Source organism: Elephas maximus, chromosome 25 (genome assembly GCF_024166365.1).
Source record: "Elephas maximus indicus isolate mEleMax1 chromosome 25, mEleMax1 primary haplotype, whole genome shotgun sequence".
NCBI classification, from domain to species: Eukaryota; Metazoa; Chordata; class Mammalia; order Proboscidea; family Elephantidae; genus Elephas; species Elephas maximus.
This window is the reverse complement of record NC_064843.1, coordinates 6,174,941-6,192,276: the sequence shown is the minus strand read 5'-3', so window position 1 is coordinate 6,192,276 and position 17,336 is coordinate 6,174,941. Positions and strand designations below refer to the sequence as shown.

Sequence of the window (17,336 nt, the reverse complement as noted above, 5' to 3'; positions counted from 1 at the left end):
AGCTTTTGCTCACTCTGGATCCTGCAGCTGGCTCCTGCTTGTCTGACCTCTGGTTCTTGGGACTTGAGCTAGCAGCTTACCTGCCAATCTTGGGCGTGCCAGCCCCTGCAGCTACATGAGTCAGGAGAAGCCGCTAGCCTGACCCATAGATTTGGGACTTGACAGCCTCTACGACCACATGAGCCATTTCCTTGATGTAAATCTCTCTACATACATACATAAATAGACGTTTCACTGGTTTTACTCTCTACAGAACCCAGCCTAAGATACCTTATGAACACCTGTGCGAAGAAGCCCTTGTTCCATCCCACATCCACAGGTACAATACTTGGAACGTTGCAGTCAGTACTGTCTTAATGGCACCATCTTTAATCTCATAGAGGGTCTCCCTTCTGTACACCGAGGGACCCCCATCACCTAAACCTTGTTTAACGCGAATAACGACTGAGCTTCCTGCTTGGGCAGCTCAGCTGTCGGCTTTCTGTCTTTCTTAAACCGTGTAGACACTTGCCTGAGATGTCACTGAAGGCTTGTGACTATTTTTTTATACACCTGCGTCATTATTTAATGCTGAAAAACACAGACCCTTCCTCCCCGCCATTGCTGTCCGATTCCATTGGTTTCGTTGGAGATTTGCTTTTAGAGAACAAAGAGGCTTATTTATGTATTTCATGTTAATCTTCCAGCAATCATAGGACTGTCATTTTTATCTTTGTCAGTGACAATTGGGTGTCAGAAATGATTGATCTGCTCAGTTTGTTGCCAATTTTGTTTACCATTGGGGCGAAGAGTATTCTAATATCTGTTTGGAATTTTCCTGTCATTTGAAGAAAGGTAATTATTCCCTCATTAGTGGTGAATATCTTAAGATACAGCTGAATTCTACCCCCCGGCTGTCCTCACCCGGTAAAGGAACGGCCTGTTTGTGCAGCCCTGGGGCTGTGGGCACCCTTGACTCTCAGGCTCAGATGGGGAGGAGACGCCTGGTTTCATCCAATTTACAAACATCTTTCTACTCAACCCCGAAGTGGGAGGTGCAGAAACTGGAGAGATGGAGAAAGTGAAGTATTTGAGAGGAGGGAAGATGCACGTTATTTATTACTTTAAGGCGGGCAACAATAAAAGGTGAACAGAGGGGGAAGGACACTTTTTCAACCCTAACAGTGAGTCACTCTTTTCGCTTTTTAGAATAAATAGTAATTAAATCATGTAAGCTGTGACAGTGAAATTGCTTTTAAAACCAACCCTCCTACAGTAATTGCTTAGATACCCACATTTTTATAAATACCGGGTAACTTTCCCCATCCTTTTCATCAGCAGAATGTGACACTGGCTGTTGGTGCCTCATAATTTACCATGCATTAGGTGACAGTTGGAAAAGCACATAAATTTTTTTTTTTAAGAAGCACTAATTTTTTTTTAATGTGGTCCGGATGCCCGTGCAGCCCCGGAGACCTCTTTTTCTGCAGTGGAGAAAAATGGCGGCGAGGCAGGGTCACTGGGCGTGGGCCACATAACCTGGTGCCTGAGGAACGCTTTGGAAACAAAGCAGTCTTGGGTATGCAGCAGCGTCAGCTCACAACCTGCCACATGCTGTTTCTGTAACCAAGCGAGCGCTCTGCCTGGGTCAGCACTCCGACCTGCTCCTGACCTGGCCTCTGTGGAGGCAGATTTACAGGCCCAGGTCCTCTCGCTGACAGAATGAGAAAGGCCAGGAAGCAGGGCAGACCCAAGCGCTGCTCACAGAGTCCAGCTGCTTGTGGGGTCATAATGGTCCTATGTTGGGTTCCTGGGGCTGCCGTAATGAAACACCACAAACAGACTGGCTTTAAGGAACAGAAATTGATTGTCTTAAGTTCTGGAGTCTGGGTCCAAACCACAGTCTTGGCCAGGTGTTACGGACTGAATTGTGTCCACCCAACTTACGTGTTGGAATCTTAACCCAGTACCTGTGGATGTGATCCTTTTTGGGAATAGGGTTTCCTTTGTTGTGTCCATGAGGCCATATCAGTGCAGGGTGGGTCACTTCTGAGTTGTAAACACAGCAGATGAGACGCAGAAGCAAACACGTACAGGAGAAGACAGATGCCAAGTGGAGAGTGCCAAACAACTGAGGAACGCCAAGGCTACAGAAGAGGAAAGAGACAAGGATCTTCCCCCAGAGTAACAGAGAGAGGCTTCCCCTAGAGCTGGTGTCCTGAATGTGGACTTGTAGCCTCCTGAACTGTGAGAGAATAAATCTCTGCTCTTTAAAGACACCCACTTGCATTCCCCTCACTGCAGCCGGGGCGGGGCTGAGACACCATGTTGGTTCCCTCTGAGGCTCTGAGAGCCGAGCTGCTCCTGCCTCCCTCCCGGCTGCTGAGGCTTCCTAGGCACCGTCACACCACGTCTCCCCGTGTGTCTCTATGTCTGCCCTCCCCTTTTATATGACACCACTCAGATGGGATTAGGACTCACCTGACCCTAAAATGACCTCGTGCTGACCTTGACCTGATAACATCTCTCAAAGACTCTATTTCCAAACAAGGTCACGTTCCCAGGTACTTGGGTTAGGACTCCAAGATATATTTTTGGAGAACCCCATTCAAACCATAACAGCTCCTAAGTAACAGCTTTCTCTTGCTCCTTCTCTGTACTTGGCCTTGTCGAGGTGGAAAAATAGATCCATCAAGAGCTTTAAAGACTGTGCCAGCAAGAGAAGGTTTGCATGCCTTGGAGTGTGGGTTGGGGGGATTGAGGGAATACTTCTTAGATGGAGAAGGCTCACCGTGCTATTCACAGACACCAGATGAAGTTACAGGTAGCAGTGATGGGCAGAGCCATTGCAGAAATGAAGCGCAGCCGCATTTCAGATACGGTGAAAGTGTGTCCCTGTGCACCTTGTGTCTTTTTTTTCCACTTTAAGGCCCTAGGGGGTAGAGAGGAGCCCTGGTGACTCAGTGGTTAAGCACTCGGCTGCTAACTGAAAAGTCGGCATCTCAAACCCACCAGCCGCTCAGTAGGAGAAAGATGTGGCAGTCTGCTCCCGTAAAAATTTACAGCCTTGGAAACCCTATAGGGCAGTCCTACCCTGTCCTATAGGGTCACTAAGAGGCGGGATTGATTCAATGGCAACAGGTTTGGTTTTTTGCAGGGGGTAAAAACAAACCACAGACCTTCTTGGAAGGTGAAAAGATCGGTTAAATCATGTTTTCCTGATGCTTACCGGGCCCAGGGCCTGCTGCCAAGAAAGCGGGCCTGTGAGCCCCCATGGCAGCCCGCCCAGGCCTCACTCTCCTCCTCCTCTCTTGCAGTCAAGTTCAGCAGCTGCCTGGGCACCCAGGGGACGCAGTACGAGACCAGCAGCCTGGACTTCAGAGTGGGGGCAGACGGCACGGTCTTCGCTGCCCGAGAGCTGCGCATCCCCTCCGAGCAGGTGGCATTCACGGTGACAGCGCGGGACCACCAGACGGCGGAGCGGTGGGATGCCGTGGTGCGGCTGCAGGTGGCCCAGGCTGAGGCCCCACATGCGGGACACAAGGTAAGTCTTGGGTACGTCAGAGCTTAAAGTCCAACGTCCTCCTCAAGGTCCCATAGGAAAACTTCTGGAAGGTTCCATGAGGCCCAAGGTTCAACACAGTGAGTGGGCAATGCCACTCAGAGGAGACCCCAAGCTGCACCACCAGGCCATCTGTGACTGTCCATCTTCTGAGGCCACTTCCTGGGTGGGCGACCACACCCACCCACACGTGAGGGCCCTGTGTTGGGCTCGACACTCTGCAGCTGCCACCTGGGCGCTTTTTGAACATGGGGCTGTGCAGATGATGTGGCCAGTCCTGCCTGAGTGTGGAGCCCACCCAGCGCTTGTGGCTCTGAGTCCTGGAGGGACGGCAGGTGAGGCAGAGAGCACGTGGCCAGCAGTGAGAGTCAGCTGGAGGCACAGGTGCTGGACTAATTGAGAGAGACAGAGGAAGGGAGACAGAGACAGACAGAGACAGAGGGGGCAGAGACAGAAGGAGGGAGAGAGACAGAGACAGAGGGAGACGGGGAGAGACAGGGAGGGAGAGAGGCAGACAGAGACGGGGAGAGGCAGAGGGAGGGAGAGAGGCAGAGACAGAGACAGGGGGCAGAGACGGAGAGAGAGAGACAGAGAGAGATGGGGAGAGACAGAGACAGAAGGAGATGGGGCAGAGACGGAGGGAGAGAGACAAGCAAACAGAGAGAGACGGGGAGAGGGGCAGAGACAGAGAGAGGGAGAGAGATATGAGAGAACGACATACAGAGAGAGACAGGGAGAAAGACACAGAGAGACAGACAGACAGAGACAGAGGGAGAGTCACAGGGACACAGAGCCCTTCACGTGGGCAGAGTTGTGTCACCCAGCCCTCCAGCCCTTCCCTCTGACTCAGTTTCCCTCTTGCCCCACCAGGGGATCAGTGGCCACAGGACAGGAAGGGGTGAGAGTCTACCTTCCCTGGGTCCTGAGAGGGTTCCCTCCGCCCTTCACACCCCAGCCTCCTCAGTACCCCATGCTCACCCCAAAATCCCAAGCGTTGGCTCTCACAGGTCTGGCGGGGACCCAGACGCTGTTCCCTCTCTCCAGCCCTGTGTTAGCAGCCATGTTGGTCTTAGGCTTAGAGGTGGTGGGGGAGGGAGCCTGGGCCTGCTGCCCAAGCCACCTGCCTGCAGAGCCCCGGGAGAGGGAGAAGGTGTGCTGCGTCCTTGGTGTCAACATGAGGCCTTTGTGGACTTATGAGCATTGTGACGCCATGTGTGGTTCTCAGCACAGGAAACCACGTTGGCTGAAGCAGGCAAGGTGGCATTCCCCAGTGTCCATGGGTACCCACCCTGAAAGGGGCCCATGGGGAGTAAAGAGTTAGACAGTTGAACAGATTCCTTTATATAGATTTTCCCAGGACCTTCCAAACATGGTTCGTGAACTTCTGAGTGGGAAAACCTCTGCACATTTCCCCAACCTTGTTTGACTAAGGAACCCTTCCTCATGGGACACCTTGCAAAACAAGTATTCCAAGGAAGCCACTTTGAGAAACCAGTGGCCTGGCTGGAGGATTTTGTTTTGTTTTCTGCTTTTGGTTATAAACAAAGTAGAGGTGGTTGGGATTAGGGAAGAGAAGGAGGTGGCACTGGTGGAGCCATCTTTACCATGAGCGATGAGCTGTTTTTCAAAAGTTGATCCCATCAGGAATGTAGGTCTTAAAGCACCCTCCAGGGTCTGGATGGAATGCATAAATATCACTATCCTAGGCATTAGGGAACTGAAATGGACTGGTATTGGCCATTTGGAATCAGACAATCATATAGTCTACTATGCTGGGAATGACACCTTGAAGAGGAATGGTGTTGCATTCATCGTCAAAAAGAACATTTCAAGATCTATCCTGAAATACAGTGCTGTCAGTGATAGGATAATATCCATACACCTACAAGGAAGACCAGTTAATATGACTATTATTCAAATTTACGCATCAACCACTAAGGCCAAAGATGAAGAAATAGAAGATTTTTATCAGCTGCAGCAGTCTGAAATTGATCAAATGTGCAATCAGGATGGATTGATAATTACTGGTGATTGGAATGTGAAAGTTGGAAATAAAGAAGAAGGATCAGTAGTTGGAAAATATAGCCTTGGTGATAGAAACAATGCCGGAGATCGAATGATAGAATTTTGCAAGACCAACGACTTCTTCATTGCGAATACCTCTTTCACCAACATAAACGGACATGGACCTCACCAGATGGAACACACAGAAATCAAATTGACTGCATCTGTGGAAAGAGACGATGGAAAAGCTCAGTATCATCAGTCAGAACAAGGCCAGGGGCCGACTGTGGAACAGACCATCAATTGCTCATATGCAAGTTCAAGCTGAAACTGAAGAAAATCAGAGCAAGTGCTCAAGAGCCAAAATAATGCCCTCGAGTATATCCCACCTGAATTTAGAGACCATCTCAAGAATAGATTTGACACATTGAACACTAGTGACCGAAGACCAGACGAGCTGTGGAAGAACATCATCCATGAAGAAAACAAGAGATCACTGAAAAGACAGGAAAGAAAGCAAAGACCAAGATGGATGTCAGAGGAGACTCTGAAACTTGCTCACGAACATCGAGCAGCTAAAGCAAAAGGAAGAAATGATGAAGTAAAAGAACTGCACAGAAGATTTCGAAGTGAGGCTCAAGAAGACAAAGTAAAGTATTATAATGACGTGCAAAGAGCTGGAGATGGAAAACCAAAAAGGAAGAACACACTCAGTGTTTCTCAAGCTGAAAGAACTGAAGGAAAAATTCAAGCCTCGAGTTGCAATAGTGAAGGATTCTATGGGGAAAATATTAAACGATGCAGGAAGCATCAAAAGAAGATGGAAGGAATACACAGAGTCATTATACCAAAAAGAATTAGTTGATGTTCAACCATTTCAAGAGGTAGCATATGATCAGGAACCAATGGCACTGAAGGAAGAAGTCCAAGCTGCTCTGAAGGCATTGGCAAAAAATAAGGCCCCAGGATTTGACAGAATATCAATTGAGATGTTTCAACAAATGGATGCAGTGCTGGAGATGCTCACTCATCTATGCCAAGAAATATAGAAAACAGCTTCGTGGACAACTGACTGGAAGAGATCCATATTTATGCCTATTCCCAAGAAAGGTGATCCAACTGAATGTGGAAATTATAGAACAATATTAATATCACACGCAAGCAAAAATTTTGCTGAAGATCATTCAAAAACGTCTGCAGCAGTATATTGACAGGGAATTGCCAGAAATTCAGGCCGGTTTCAGAAGAGGACGTGGAACCAGGGATATCATTGCTGATGTCAGATGGATCCTGGCTGAAAGCAGAGAATACCAGAAGGATGTTTACCTGTGTTTTATTGACTATGCAAAGGTATTCAACTTTGTGGATCATAATGAATTATGGATCACATTGCTAAGAATGGCAATTCCAGAACACTTAATTGTGCTCATGAGGAACCTTTACATAGATCAAGAGGCAATTGTTCAGACAGAACAAGGGGATACTGAATGGTTTAAAGTCAGGAAGGATATGCATCAGGGTTGTATCCTTTCACCATACCTATTCGATCTGTATGCTGATCAAACAATCTGAGAAGCTGGACTATATGAAGAAGAATGGGGCATCAGGACTATAGGAAGACTCATTAACAACCTGCGTTATGCAGATGACACAACCTTGCTTACTGAAAGTGAAGAGGACTTGAAGCACTTACTAATGAAGATCAAAGACCACAGCCTTCAGTATGGATTGCACCTCAACATAGAGAAAACAAAAGTCCTCACGACTGGATCAATGACCAACATCGTGATAAACGGAGAAAAGTTTGAAGTTGTCAAGGATTTCATTTTACTTGGATCCACAATCAACACCCATGGAAGCAGCAGTCAAGAAATCAAAAGACACATTGCATTAGGTAAATCTGCTGCAAAGGACCTCTTTAAAGTGTTGAAGAGCAAAGATGTCACCTTGAAGACTAAGGTGCGCCTGACCCCAGCCATGGTATTTTCAATTGCATCATATGCATGTGAAAGCTGGACAACGAATAAGAATTGACGCCTTTGAATTGTGGTGTTGGCGAAGAGTATTGAATATACTATGGACTGCCAGAAGAACGAACAAATCTGTCTTGGAAGAAGTACAACCAGAATGCTCCTTGGAAGCAAGGATGGCGAGAGTGCCTCTTACATACTTTGGATATGTTGTCAGGAGGGATCAGTCCCTGGAGAAGGACATCATGCTTGGCAGAGTACAGGGCCAGCAGAAAAGAGGAAGACCCTCAACGAGGTGGACTGACACAGCGGCTGCGACAATGAGCTCAAACATAACAACGATTTTAAGGATGGCTCAGGACCAGCAGTATCTCATTCTGTTGTGCATAGGGTCGCTATAAGTCGGAACTGACTCAACGGTACCTAACAACAACAACGGGGTCCGGTGAACAGCAGAACCTGCTTCCAACAGCAGTGGCTCCTTCTAAGGAAGCCTGTCCCCCCAAATCATGAGCCTCAGCATGCAGATGCTGAGAAGATACAAGACAGGTGGAGGTGGGCTTTTTTAATCTCTCCAGAGTGGCCATCACACGCCAAACCCAGCGAGACCTCCATAAGCAAGCCCCGTCCCCAGAGGCAGGCAGGATGCAGTCAGCAGCCTGCAGACACCATCCCACAGCAGGCGGGGCTCCCCTGAGGTGTGTTGGGGGAGGTTGCAGGGCAGGGCACTCCCTGGTCTTCCTGTAACTGGACCAGAATTGCCCAAGTCCCTGGCTGCAGAAACGTACCTTGTAACCAAGAGTGAGCTACTTCCAGCCCACTGGTGCCTCAGATGTTGTTGTTGGGTGCTGTCAAGTCTATTTCAACTCATGGCCGCCCCATGTAACAGAGTAGAACTGCCCCATAGGGTTTTCTAAGCTGTCATCTTTTCAGGAGCAGACTGCCAGATCTTTCTTCTGCAGAGCTCCTGAGTGGGTTCCCTCCAACCTGTTGAAGCCTCAGACAGAATGCGTTAATGGAAACTATGATGACACTTTGTGTTAGGCATGTTTCTGAGGAGGTTTCTGATGCATTTGCCACTGGTCCACGTTAAGTACGCACGGCGGTGATTACAATTAGACAGCCTGCAGCACCAGTGTGCTCCGCCCTTCAGCTGGTGTGGCCCAGGAGGCATGGGATTCCAGCAGAGCCTCAGAGCACCCTGGATATCGCCATGGGGTCACTAGGGGGTATGACCATGCGTGTAGCAGGCAGAGGCTCCCAGCCCACAGGACCTGGTCTTTCTCCTACACATCACTTTCCTTCATGGTTGATGGCCCCCTTGTTGTTGTTGGGTGCTGTCAAGTTAATTCTAACACATGCCCACGTGTTACACAGTAGGACTGCCCCACAGGGTTTCCAAGGCTATAATCTTAACAGAAGCAGACTGCCACATCTTTCTTCCACGGAGCAGCTGGTGGGGTCAAACCACCAACCTTTCAGTTAGCAGATGAGCGCTTAACCATTGCACCACCAGGGCTCCTTGTTGGCTGCCTGTTCTCTCTTCTATAAAGCCAAAACTCCCATTCCTGACTTTCTAGGACCCCCATGATATATTACTTAACAAAGCTTGTATTTCAGGTGTGCCACATGCCAAGCCTTGTCCTAAATGACGTGGACTCTCCTCTTTCTCACACCAGCCCTAGGGCCAGGTGCAGTCGTCCGCCCCACCATAGTGATGAGGGTGCAGAGTGGTGGCCAGAGAGCCGCACCCGAGCCCTGCACTGTGGGAGAGAATAGGTGTTCTGGAGAGAAGTAAAAAATGATCTAGGTACGGCCAAGCCAGCGTGGCAAGGACTTGAAAGCAAGCCCTAGAGCCTAGCCACCCTGGCTATGGGTTTGAATCCTGTCTGCTCTACTTAGCAGCTGTGTGTTTGGGAACAAGTCATACAATCTCTCCGAGGTTTAGTATTTTTGGAAATAGGATAAGTACCTACCACCTAGGGGTGTGGAGAGCATTATGGGATGTGAAATAAGAATCTACCACCTGGGGTTGTAGAGAGCATTACAGGAAATAGGACAAGTACCTACCACCTGGGGTTGTTGAGAACATTGTCACATGGGGTAAGTGCCTGCCACCTGGGGTTATTGAGAACATTATGTCACATGAGGTAAGTGCCTACCACCTAGGGTTGTGGAGAGCGTTATGGGTTGTGGGATAAGTATCTACCACGTGGGGTTGTTGAGAACATTACATGAGGTTGGGCAGGTAGAGGGTTTGACAGGAACCCTACCCCACAGAGGACAAAAAATAGCAGCTCTTACTGGTGTCATTGTCACAGTCCCAGGCCTTAGCAGCTGGTTTATTGATCGATGTATTGATTTATACCCATTAATTTATATTACTGCAGAGTGGATAGCATTGTTAATATCCTTTCTGGCACCGTAACAAGACTCTGGATTTCTCAGACTTTCTCCCCATCTTGTTGGAAGGGGGGAGGTGGTCCAGTTGAAGGCTTATTCACCCCAGATAAACAGAGGCAGCTGCAGGCTTTGAGGCCCAAACCCCAGGCCCCCAGGAGCCCTTTCCTGGGTATTCCAGCCCAGCCACTGTGTCCCGCCTCTGCATTTTCACACTACGGCCAGCATCACACCAAACAAGTGGTTACAGCTGCATTTCAACCACTTCCTGGGTAAGAAAACCGCCGCCTTCTGGCCAGGGACCATGTTTTCGACCTCAGAGGGGACTAAGGCTCAGGGACTCACAGTGACCCACTCAGCTGGGGACAGTGCAGCAGGAATTCTAACCCATGCTCATAGTCACTGCACACCCTGCTGTGGAGGTGCTGGGCATTGACCAAGCTGGGTGGCTGGTACTCAGGCGTGTCCTGTGTATTTGAAATATGATCAAAATGTCTCAAATCGTACAACGACTCAGTGGTCAGTATTACGAGCAAGAGGGCAACAGTGCCATGACAGTATGTAAGGGGGCACGGTCTTGTTCTAGAAAAGAGAAGACCCCAGCCTCAGATTGAAAATGAAAGTTTGTCTTTTTCCTAAATGGATCACAGGATGGGAGCTGGCAGTGCCCCTCCACCACTAACTGGGTAACCACACAGTCTGGGCACAATCCCAGGCTCCCTGTACACAATCCATCCCAGAGGGTCCCTTCAGGAATTGTTTTGTGGCTGTCGGAAACAGGAGGGTACTGGTCATACTCAGGTAGACGAGGGAAGGGAGGTTTGTGGTCATAACTCAGGAAACTCCAAAAAGATTATTTGCAAAGAGTGCTGACAACATATATCTGAAAGGAGTCACAAGGTTCCCCAGGAAAGTTCCAAGATACTCTTATTTTTTCTGGACTTTAGCTTTCTTTCCTATTGACCTCATTATGAAAAAGCTGATTGTTCAGCTTCCATCTGGGAAGTGGGTAGGGAAGGTCTCCAAGAGGAAGCGTAATGGGAACAATGAGGTTGACAGCTGTTAGAAATAAGAAAACGAAATGAATCACAATCACGATGCCTGAGAAGCAGAGGAGGAGAGAAGGAATCTTGTAATCAGACTGCCGCAAACAGTCGCTGGCAAGGAAGGTATTACAGTCCTCATTTTTACAGACTGTAAGATTTTTCCCCAAGTTGTGCAGTTTCAGCGCAGAAAACCTGGCTCCTAATCTGGTCATTTTTTAATGAATATTTTGTGCATCTGTTACGATCCAAGCACTGTCCCAGGTGCTGAAGATATAGCACTTGAACAGGACTAACAGCTCCCAGGAAACCCTGGTGGTGTAGTGGTTAAGTGCTACAGCTGCCAACCAAAAGGTCCGCAGTCTGAATCCACCAGGCGCTCCTTAGAAACTCTATAGGGCAGTTCTACTCTGTCCTATAGGGTCACTATGAGTCAGAATCAACTCTATGGCAATGGGGTTTTTTTTGTTCATTTGTTTGAACATAGCTCCCAGGAGCCCTGGTGGTGCAACAGTTAAGCGCTCAACTGCCAACCAAAAGGTTCATGGTTGGAACCCACCCAGCGGCTCTGCGGAGAAAGACCTAGTGATCTGTTCCTGTAAATATTACAGCCTGCCCTATCACACAGGGTCGCTATGAGTCGGAATAGACCCTGCGGCACCTAACAAGACAAGACAATATAGCTCTCACCTAACCCTGGTGGTGCAGTGGTTAAGAGCTTGGCTGCTAACCAAAAGGTCTCCAGTTCAGATCCACCAGCCGCTCCTTGGAAACCCTGTGGGGCAGTTCTGCTCTGTCTTATAGGGTCATTATGGGTCAGAATCAACTCGATGGCAACGGTTTGGTTTTGTTGTTGTTGTTCATGACGTTCATATCTGAAAGGCAGGCACATTGTAAACAGGAATGACAATGAAGGCATTCAGTTCATTCCCCAAACACCATGCAGCCTCATCTGCACCTGGTACTGGGATTACAGCAATGAATGCAAACAACACCGTCCCTGTCCTTGTGGAGGTTACAGAGCAGTGGGGGAGGTGGACCATATACAAACAAGAAAACAAAGCATGGGAACATCATAACAGGGTGCCTGCAGGGCCCAGCAACAGAAGCAATAACTGGATGAAGCCCGCAGAGCTTTCAGGATGAAGGGGCTGGTTCTCTAGCGAGGGAAAATGGATGCATGATACACCAACATAGCATGGTAACTTAGCCTGCACTTTGGACCCATACTACTCGAGTAACCGTGAACAGGAAATGTTACGCTTCTTCACCTCACTTTCCCCATCTGTAAAATAGGTGCAATTATAGTATCAATGTCAAAATCTTGTTGTGAGGGTTAAAAAAAATGGAGACTCATGTTTCAGAAGGGCTAGGAAATTTGGAACAACCCTCCCCCCTAAAGATAACTGGGAGCACTGTACCAAAAAAAAAAAAAATCTAAAGGCATCAGAGGGCTAAGGAGGCAGTGAAGAATTACGGTGCTAATACCTATTAGAATCAAATTACCCAGAGACATGAGCCCAGCAGTGGTGTTTGTCTGCTCTGGAAGTGGATGATAAGCTAAAAACTGATCAGGTCTGTGACATCCTTATAGGACTAAGGGAGCAAAATGTGGAGTCTGTGGCCATCTGAAGCAGTCAGAAGCCTGTTAAATGACCACACCTGGAATCAAGAACCCAAAGATCTACACCTTAGAAGTTAAGGTAAAATAGAAGTACACATGATCTTACAGGACTGACACCAAACTTCAAATAATGCCAGTCTCTATAAACGGATTCACATGATGCCAGATTGCTAGTGTCCCTAGTTGCCTGTCAAAAGCCAATGTAAATCTTCTCTGGTAGAAGGTATCATTCCAGGCCTCCATTTTTTTTTTTTTTAATATTCCTTCATATAAAATGTCTAGCACTCAACTGAAAATAACTGGGCACATGAGGCAGCAAGAAAATATAAATGAAAATCAGGAGAGGATATCAGGCATAAACCAAAAAAAAAAAAAAAAAAAAAAAACTGCTGTCATTGAGTCTATTCCAACTCATAGTGACCCTATAGGTCAGAGTAGACCTGCTTCATAGGGTTTCCAAGGAGCAGCTGGTAGATATGAACTACCAGCCTTTTTGGCTCACAGCCATAGCGTGCCATGGCTCTTAACCACTGTGCCACCAGGGCCCCTTATCAGGCATAAATTTTATAATAACTATGTTTACTATAAAAAAATGTACAATTTTTTGACAGAGAATTGGAAAATATAAAAAAAGAACTAATTGGACACTTTAGAACTGTAAATACCAAACATAATTAAGAGCTAGATACGTGTGTGTGTGTGTGTGTGCAGATTAGACACAGTTAAAGAGAGAACTAGTGAAGCAAAAAAAATCAAAAAACTATTCAGGCTAAAGTATGAAGAGCTGTACAAAAGGAAAATGAATACAGGAGAAAGGTAAGAGATATTGGAGATACGGTAAGAAGGTCTAATGTATCTGTGTTTGGAATCTTAAGAGAGATAAAATGAAGCAGAAGTAATATTTTATAAGATAATGGCAGAAAATATTTCAAAACCGACAACAGACATCGAGGCATAGATTCAAAAAGCCCTGTAAACTCAAAGAAGGACATAAAGGAAATTATCTTAGTCACTTCATGGTGAAAATTAAAGTCAAAGAAAAATCTTGAGAGCAAACAGAGCAAAAAGACAGCTTTCCATCAAAGGACTAACAATTAGACTGTCAGCTAACTTCTAAACAAGAATTATGGAGGCCAGAAGACAATAGAATGGTATTTTTAAAGTAATAAAAGAAGAAAAAAATTGTCATCGTAGAACTCTATTACCCAGTAAAAATATCCTTCAAGAAGTAAAGTTGAATAAAAATATTTTCAAATAAACAAAAACTGGAAGAATATTCCACAAGTTGTGTTTTTAAGACAAAAATAAAATGATTTGAGGTGAAAAGTTAAGAAATGCAGGAAAAAATGAAGAACCATGAAAAGATTAAGTAGATAGGGAATATAAATGAATAATGACTGTTATATTTTGTGGGATTTGAAATAAGTGATTCCAATTCACAGTGGCTTAAGATTTGAGAGAGGATAAATGGAGTTAAAGGGATTTAAAATATTTGCGTTGTCGCAGAAGATAATTTAAATACTGAATTAATATTATACTTTGATAAGACAAATCCTTGTCTTATCTTGCTGTAAAAGAAAAGCTATAAGGTTCTAGAAAATCACTTAAAAAAGAATCATAAGATTGCGTAAGTTCTAAGCTAATAAATGGAAAAATTGAATAATAAAAATTACCAATCCAAAAAAATGCAAGCAAAGAGAAAGAGGGGCTTAGAATAGATGGGTAATATATTTCTCTTTGGTTCAAGTAGTAGAGATACAAATTACATATATATTGTAAATATATTAATAATTATATTAAATATAAACACATCAATGTTCCAATTAAAAGAAAAAACACTGACAGATTGGAAGAAGAAACAGTTCAACTATATGCAGTTTACAAAAGATATGCCTAAAAAGTATAAGGACAGAGAAAAGGTAAAAGGAAAAGGATAGGAGAAAATACCATGCAAATACCAATCAAAAGAAAGCTGATAGTGGCCCTGTTGTTGTTAGGTGCCATCAAGTCAGTTGCTGTTAATACCAGACAAACTAGACTCTAAGGCAAAGAGCGTCATAAATATAAAGAGGAACACTTTATAATGATAAGCACTTCAATTCACCAAGAAGGTATAAGAATCATAAATTTGTGTGTGCTTAATAGTACAACTTCAAAATATTTAAGCAAAAATTGATAGAACTAAAAGAAGAAATAAACATGCAATTAGTGGCAATTTTTACAAACAACTCTCAGTAAGAATAGAACAAGCAGACAAAATATCAGTAAGGAAATAGAAGATTAGAGCTGTGCAATTAGCAAGTTTGTCCTTACCAAGACACATAAAACACAGGACCCAACCACTACGAAATACACATTATTTTCAAATACACACATAACATTTTTAAAATTAACCATGTGCTGAGCTTTCAAATAAGCCTCAAGATATTGCAAAGGTTTAAAATCAAAACATAGTTTGCTTTCTGAACACAGAGCAATTAGGCTAGAAATCAATAAAAAAGATAACCCAGTGCCATCGAGTCGATTCCGACTCATAGCAACCCTATAGGACAGAGTAGAACTGCCCCATAGGGTTTCCAAGGAGTGCCTGGTGGATTCGAACTGCTGAATAAAAAAGATATAACTGGAAAATCCCCCTGTATTTCAAAGTTAGGTAAAAGCCACCTGAATAACCCATGGATAGAAAAGAAATCACATGGAAATTAGAGAATATTTTGACCTGAATAATAACACTAGTAGGATGCAGCTAAAGTCATGCCCAGATGAAAAATGTTGTTGTTGTTAGGTGCCGTCGAGTTGGTTCCAACTCATAGCGACCCTATGTACAACAGAACTAAATACTGCCCAGTCCTGCGTCTTCCTCGCAGTCGTTGCTATGTTTGAACCCATTGCTGTCAGTCCATCTCATTGAGGATCTTCCTCTTCTTCACTGACCCTCTACTTTATCAAGCATGATGTCCTTCTCCAGGGACTGGTCCCTGATAATATGTCCAAAGAGTGTGAGACAAAGTCTTGCCATCCTCACTTCTAAGGAACAGTCTGACTGTACTTTTTCCAAGACAGATTTGTTTGTTTTTCTGGAAGTCCATGGTATATTCAATATTTTTTACCACCAACACCATAATTCAAAGGCATCAATTCTTCTTTGGTCTTCCGTATTCATTGTCCAGCTTTCGCATGCATATGAGACAATCAAAAATACTAAGATGTCCTTAAAGTGATATCTTGGCTTTTCAACACTTTAAAGGGGTCTTTCGTGCTAGATTTTTCCAATGCAATACGTCATTTAATTTCTTGATTGCTGCTTCCATGGGTGTTGGTTGTGAATCCAAGTAAAATGGAATCTTTGAGAACTTCAGGCTTTTCTCCATTTATCATGATTGCTTATTAGTCCAGTTGTGAGAATTTTTGTCTTCTTTATTTTTAGGTGTAATCCATACTGAAGGTTGTAGTCCTTTGATCTTCATCAGTAAGTACTTCAAGTCCTGTTCACTTTCAGCAAGCAAGGTCGTGTCATCCACGTATTGCAGGCTGTTAATGAGCCTTCCTCCAATCCTGATGCTCCGTTCTTCTTCATATAGTCCGGCTGCTCATGGAATTCAGATGGAAATGCTTAGCCTTAAATGCATATATTAGAAAATTAGTGATCTAAGTTTTCATCTCAAAAAATTATGAAGAGAACAGGAAATGAAACCCAAGCAAGGTAGAAAGAAGGAAATAGTCAAAACAAGAAGAGAAAATAATGAAATAAAAAATAATAGAATCAATGAAGGCAGAAGTTAGTCCATTAAATAGACTGGTCAGACCAAGCAAGGAAAAGGTGGAAGCTACAAATGATTCATATCAGGAATGAAGAGGCTACCAAGACCAATCTTACAGACATTAAGAGGATCATTTCAGAATATTATGAAAAATTTATCACAATTTATTTGAAAATATACATTAAATGGATAATATCCTAAAAAAACACAAGCTACAAAAACTCTAACACAAGAAGAAAGGGAAAATATGAACCATTTTGATGCTACAAACAAAATTAAAATCTTTGTCACAAAGAAACACTCACAGCTTGATGGCTTCAAGGGTAAATCCTACCCAAGAAATAAAGAGGAGTTAAAACTAATCGTTTATAAACTTGTCCAGGGAGTAAAAGAAGGAGAATCGCTGCCCAAACTGTCTTTGCCCCAAACCTGACAGGAGCCATGTCCAAATCCCAACCTGAACCGTGTCTGGAACTGACAGGAACCACGTTCAAAACCAGCAAGAAGTTCACCCAGTATGGTCAGGAACCTCGTCCAAAACCAGCAAGAACTGTGTCCAAAAACATTGAGAGAGAGGTTAATTATAAGCCAATCTGACTCCTAAATAGATGCAAAAACCAAAGAAAAATACTAACAACCTTGAATCCAGCCATGTTGACTTATGATAATATGTATGGATTTGTGTGAAGAATGCAGGCAAGAAAAAGATGAGAATAAATAAAACTAACCTTATTTATAGCTAATATGAATACGAACATAAAAAATCAGAAAGAGCTTGCAGATAAGTTGTTAGAATTAATATGTGAGTTTAGCAAGGGTGCTCAGTTATAAAAGCAATTGTCCTGTGTATCAGCAAATGTTAGAAAGTGAAGTCTGCACAAGATCTGGTTATGATAGCATTAAAAATGATCATATACCTAGGAATAAGCCTAACAAAAAATGTACAAGACCTTTACGTATTATTGAGGAAAATTAATGAAGACCATTAAAAAT

General features: G+C 44.6%; 1 protein-coding gene across 1 annotated transcript in view; it reads left to right on the top strand.

Moving 5' to 3' along the window:
• The window catches only part of LOC126067531 (cadherin-4), a 709,326-nt gene that overhangs the window by 505,970 nt on the left and 186,020 nt on the right, over nt 1-17,336 (top strand). The window contains exon 3 of the mRNA XM_049869539.1: nt 3,297-3,523. Within this exon, the coding sequence (XP_049725496.1) occupies nt 3,297-3,523 (227 nt within the window). The remainder of the gene's footprint in view (nt 1-3,296; nt 3,524-17,336) is intronic.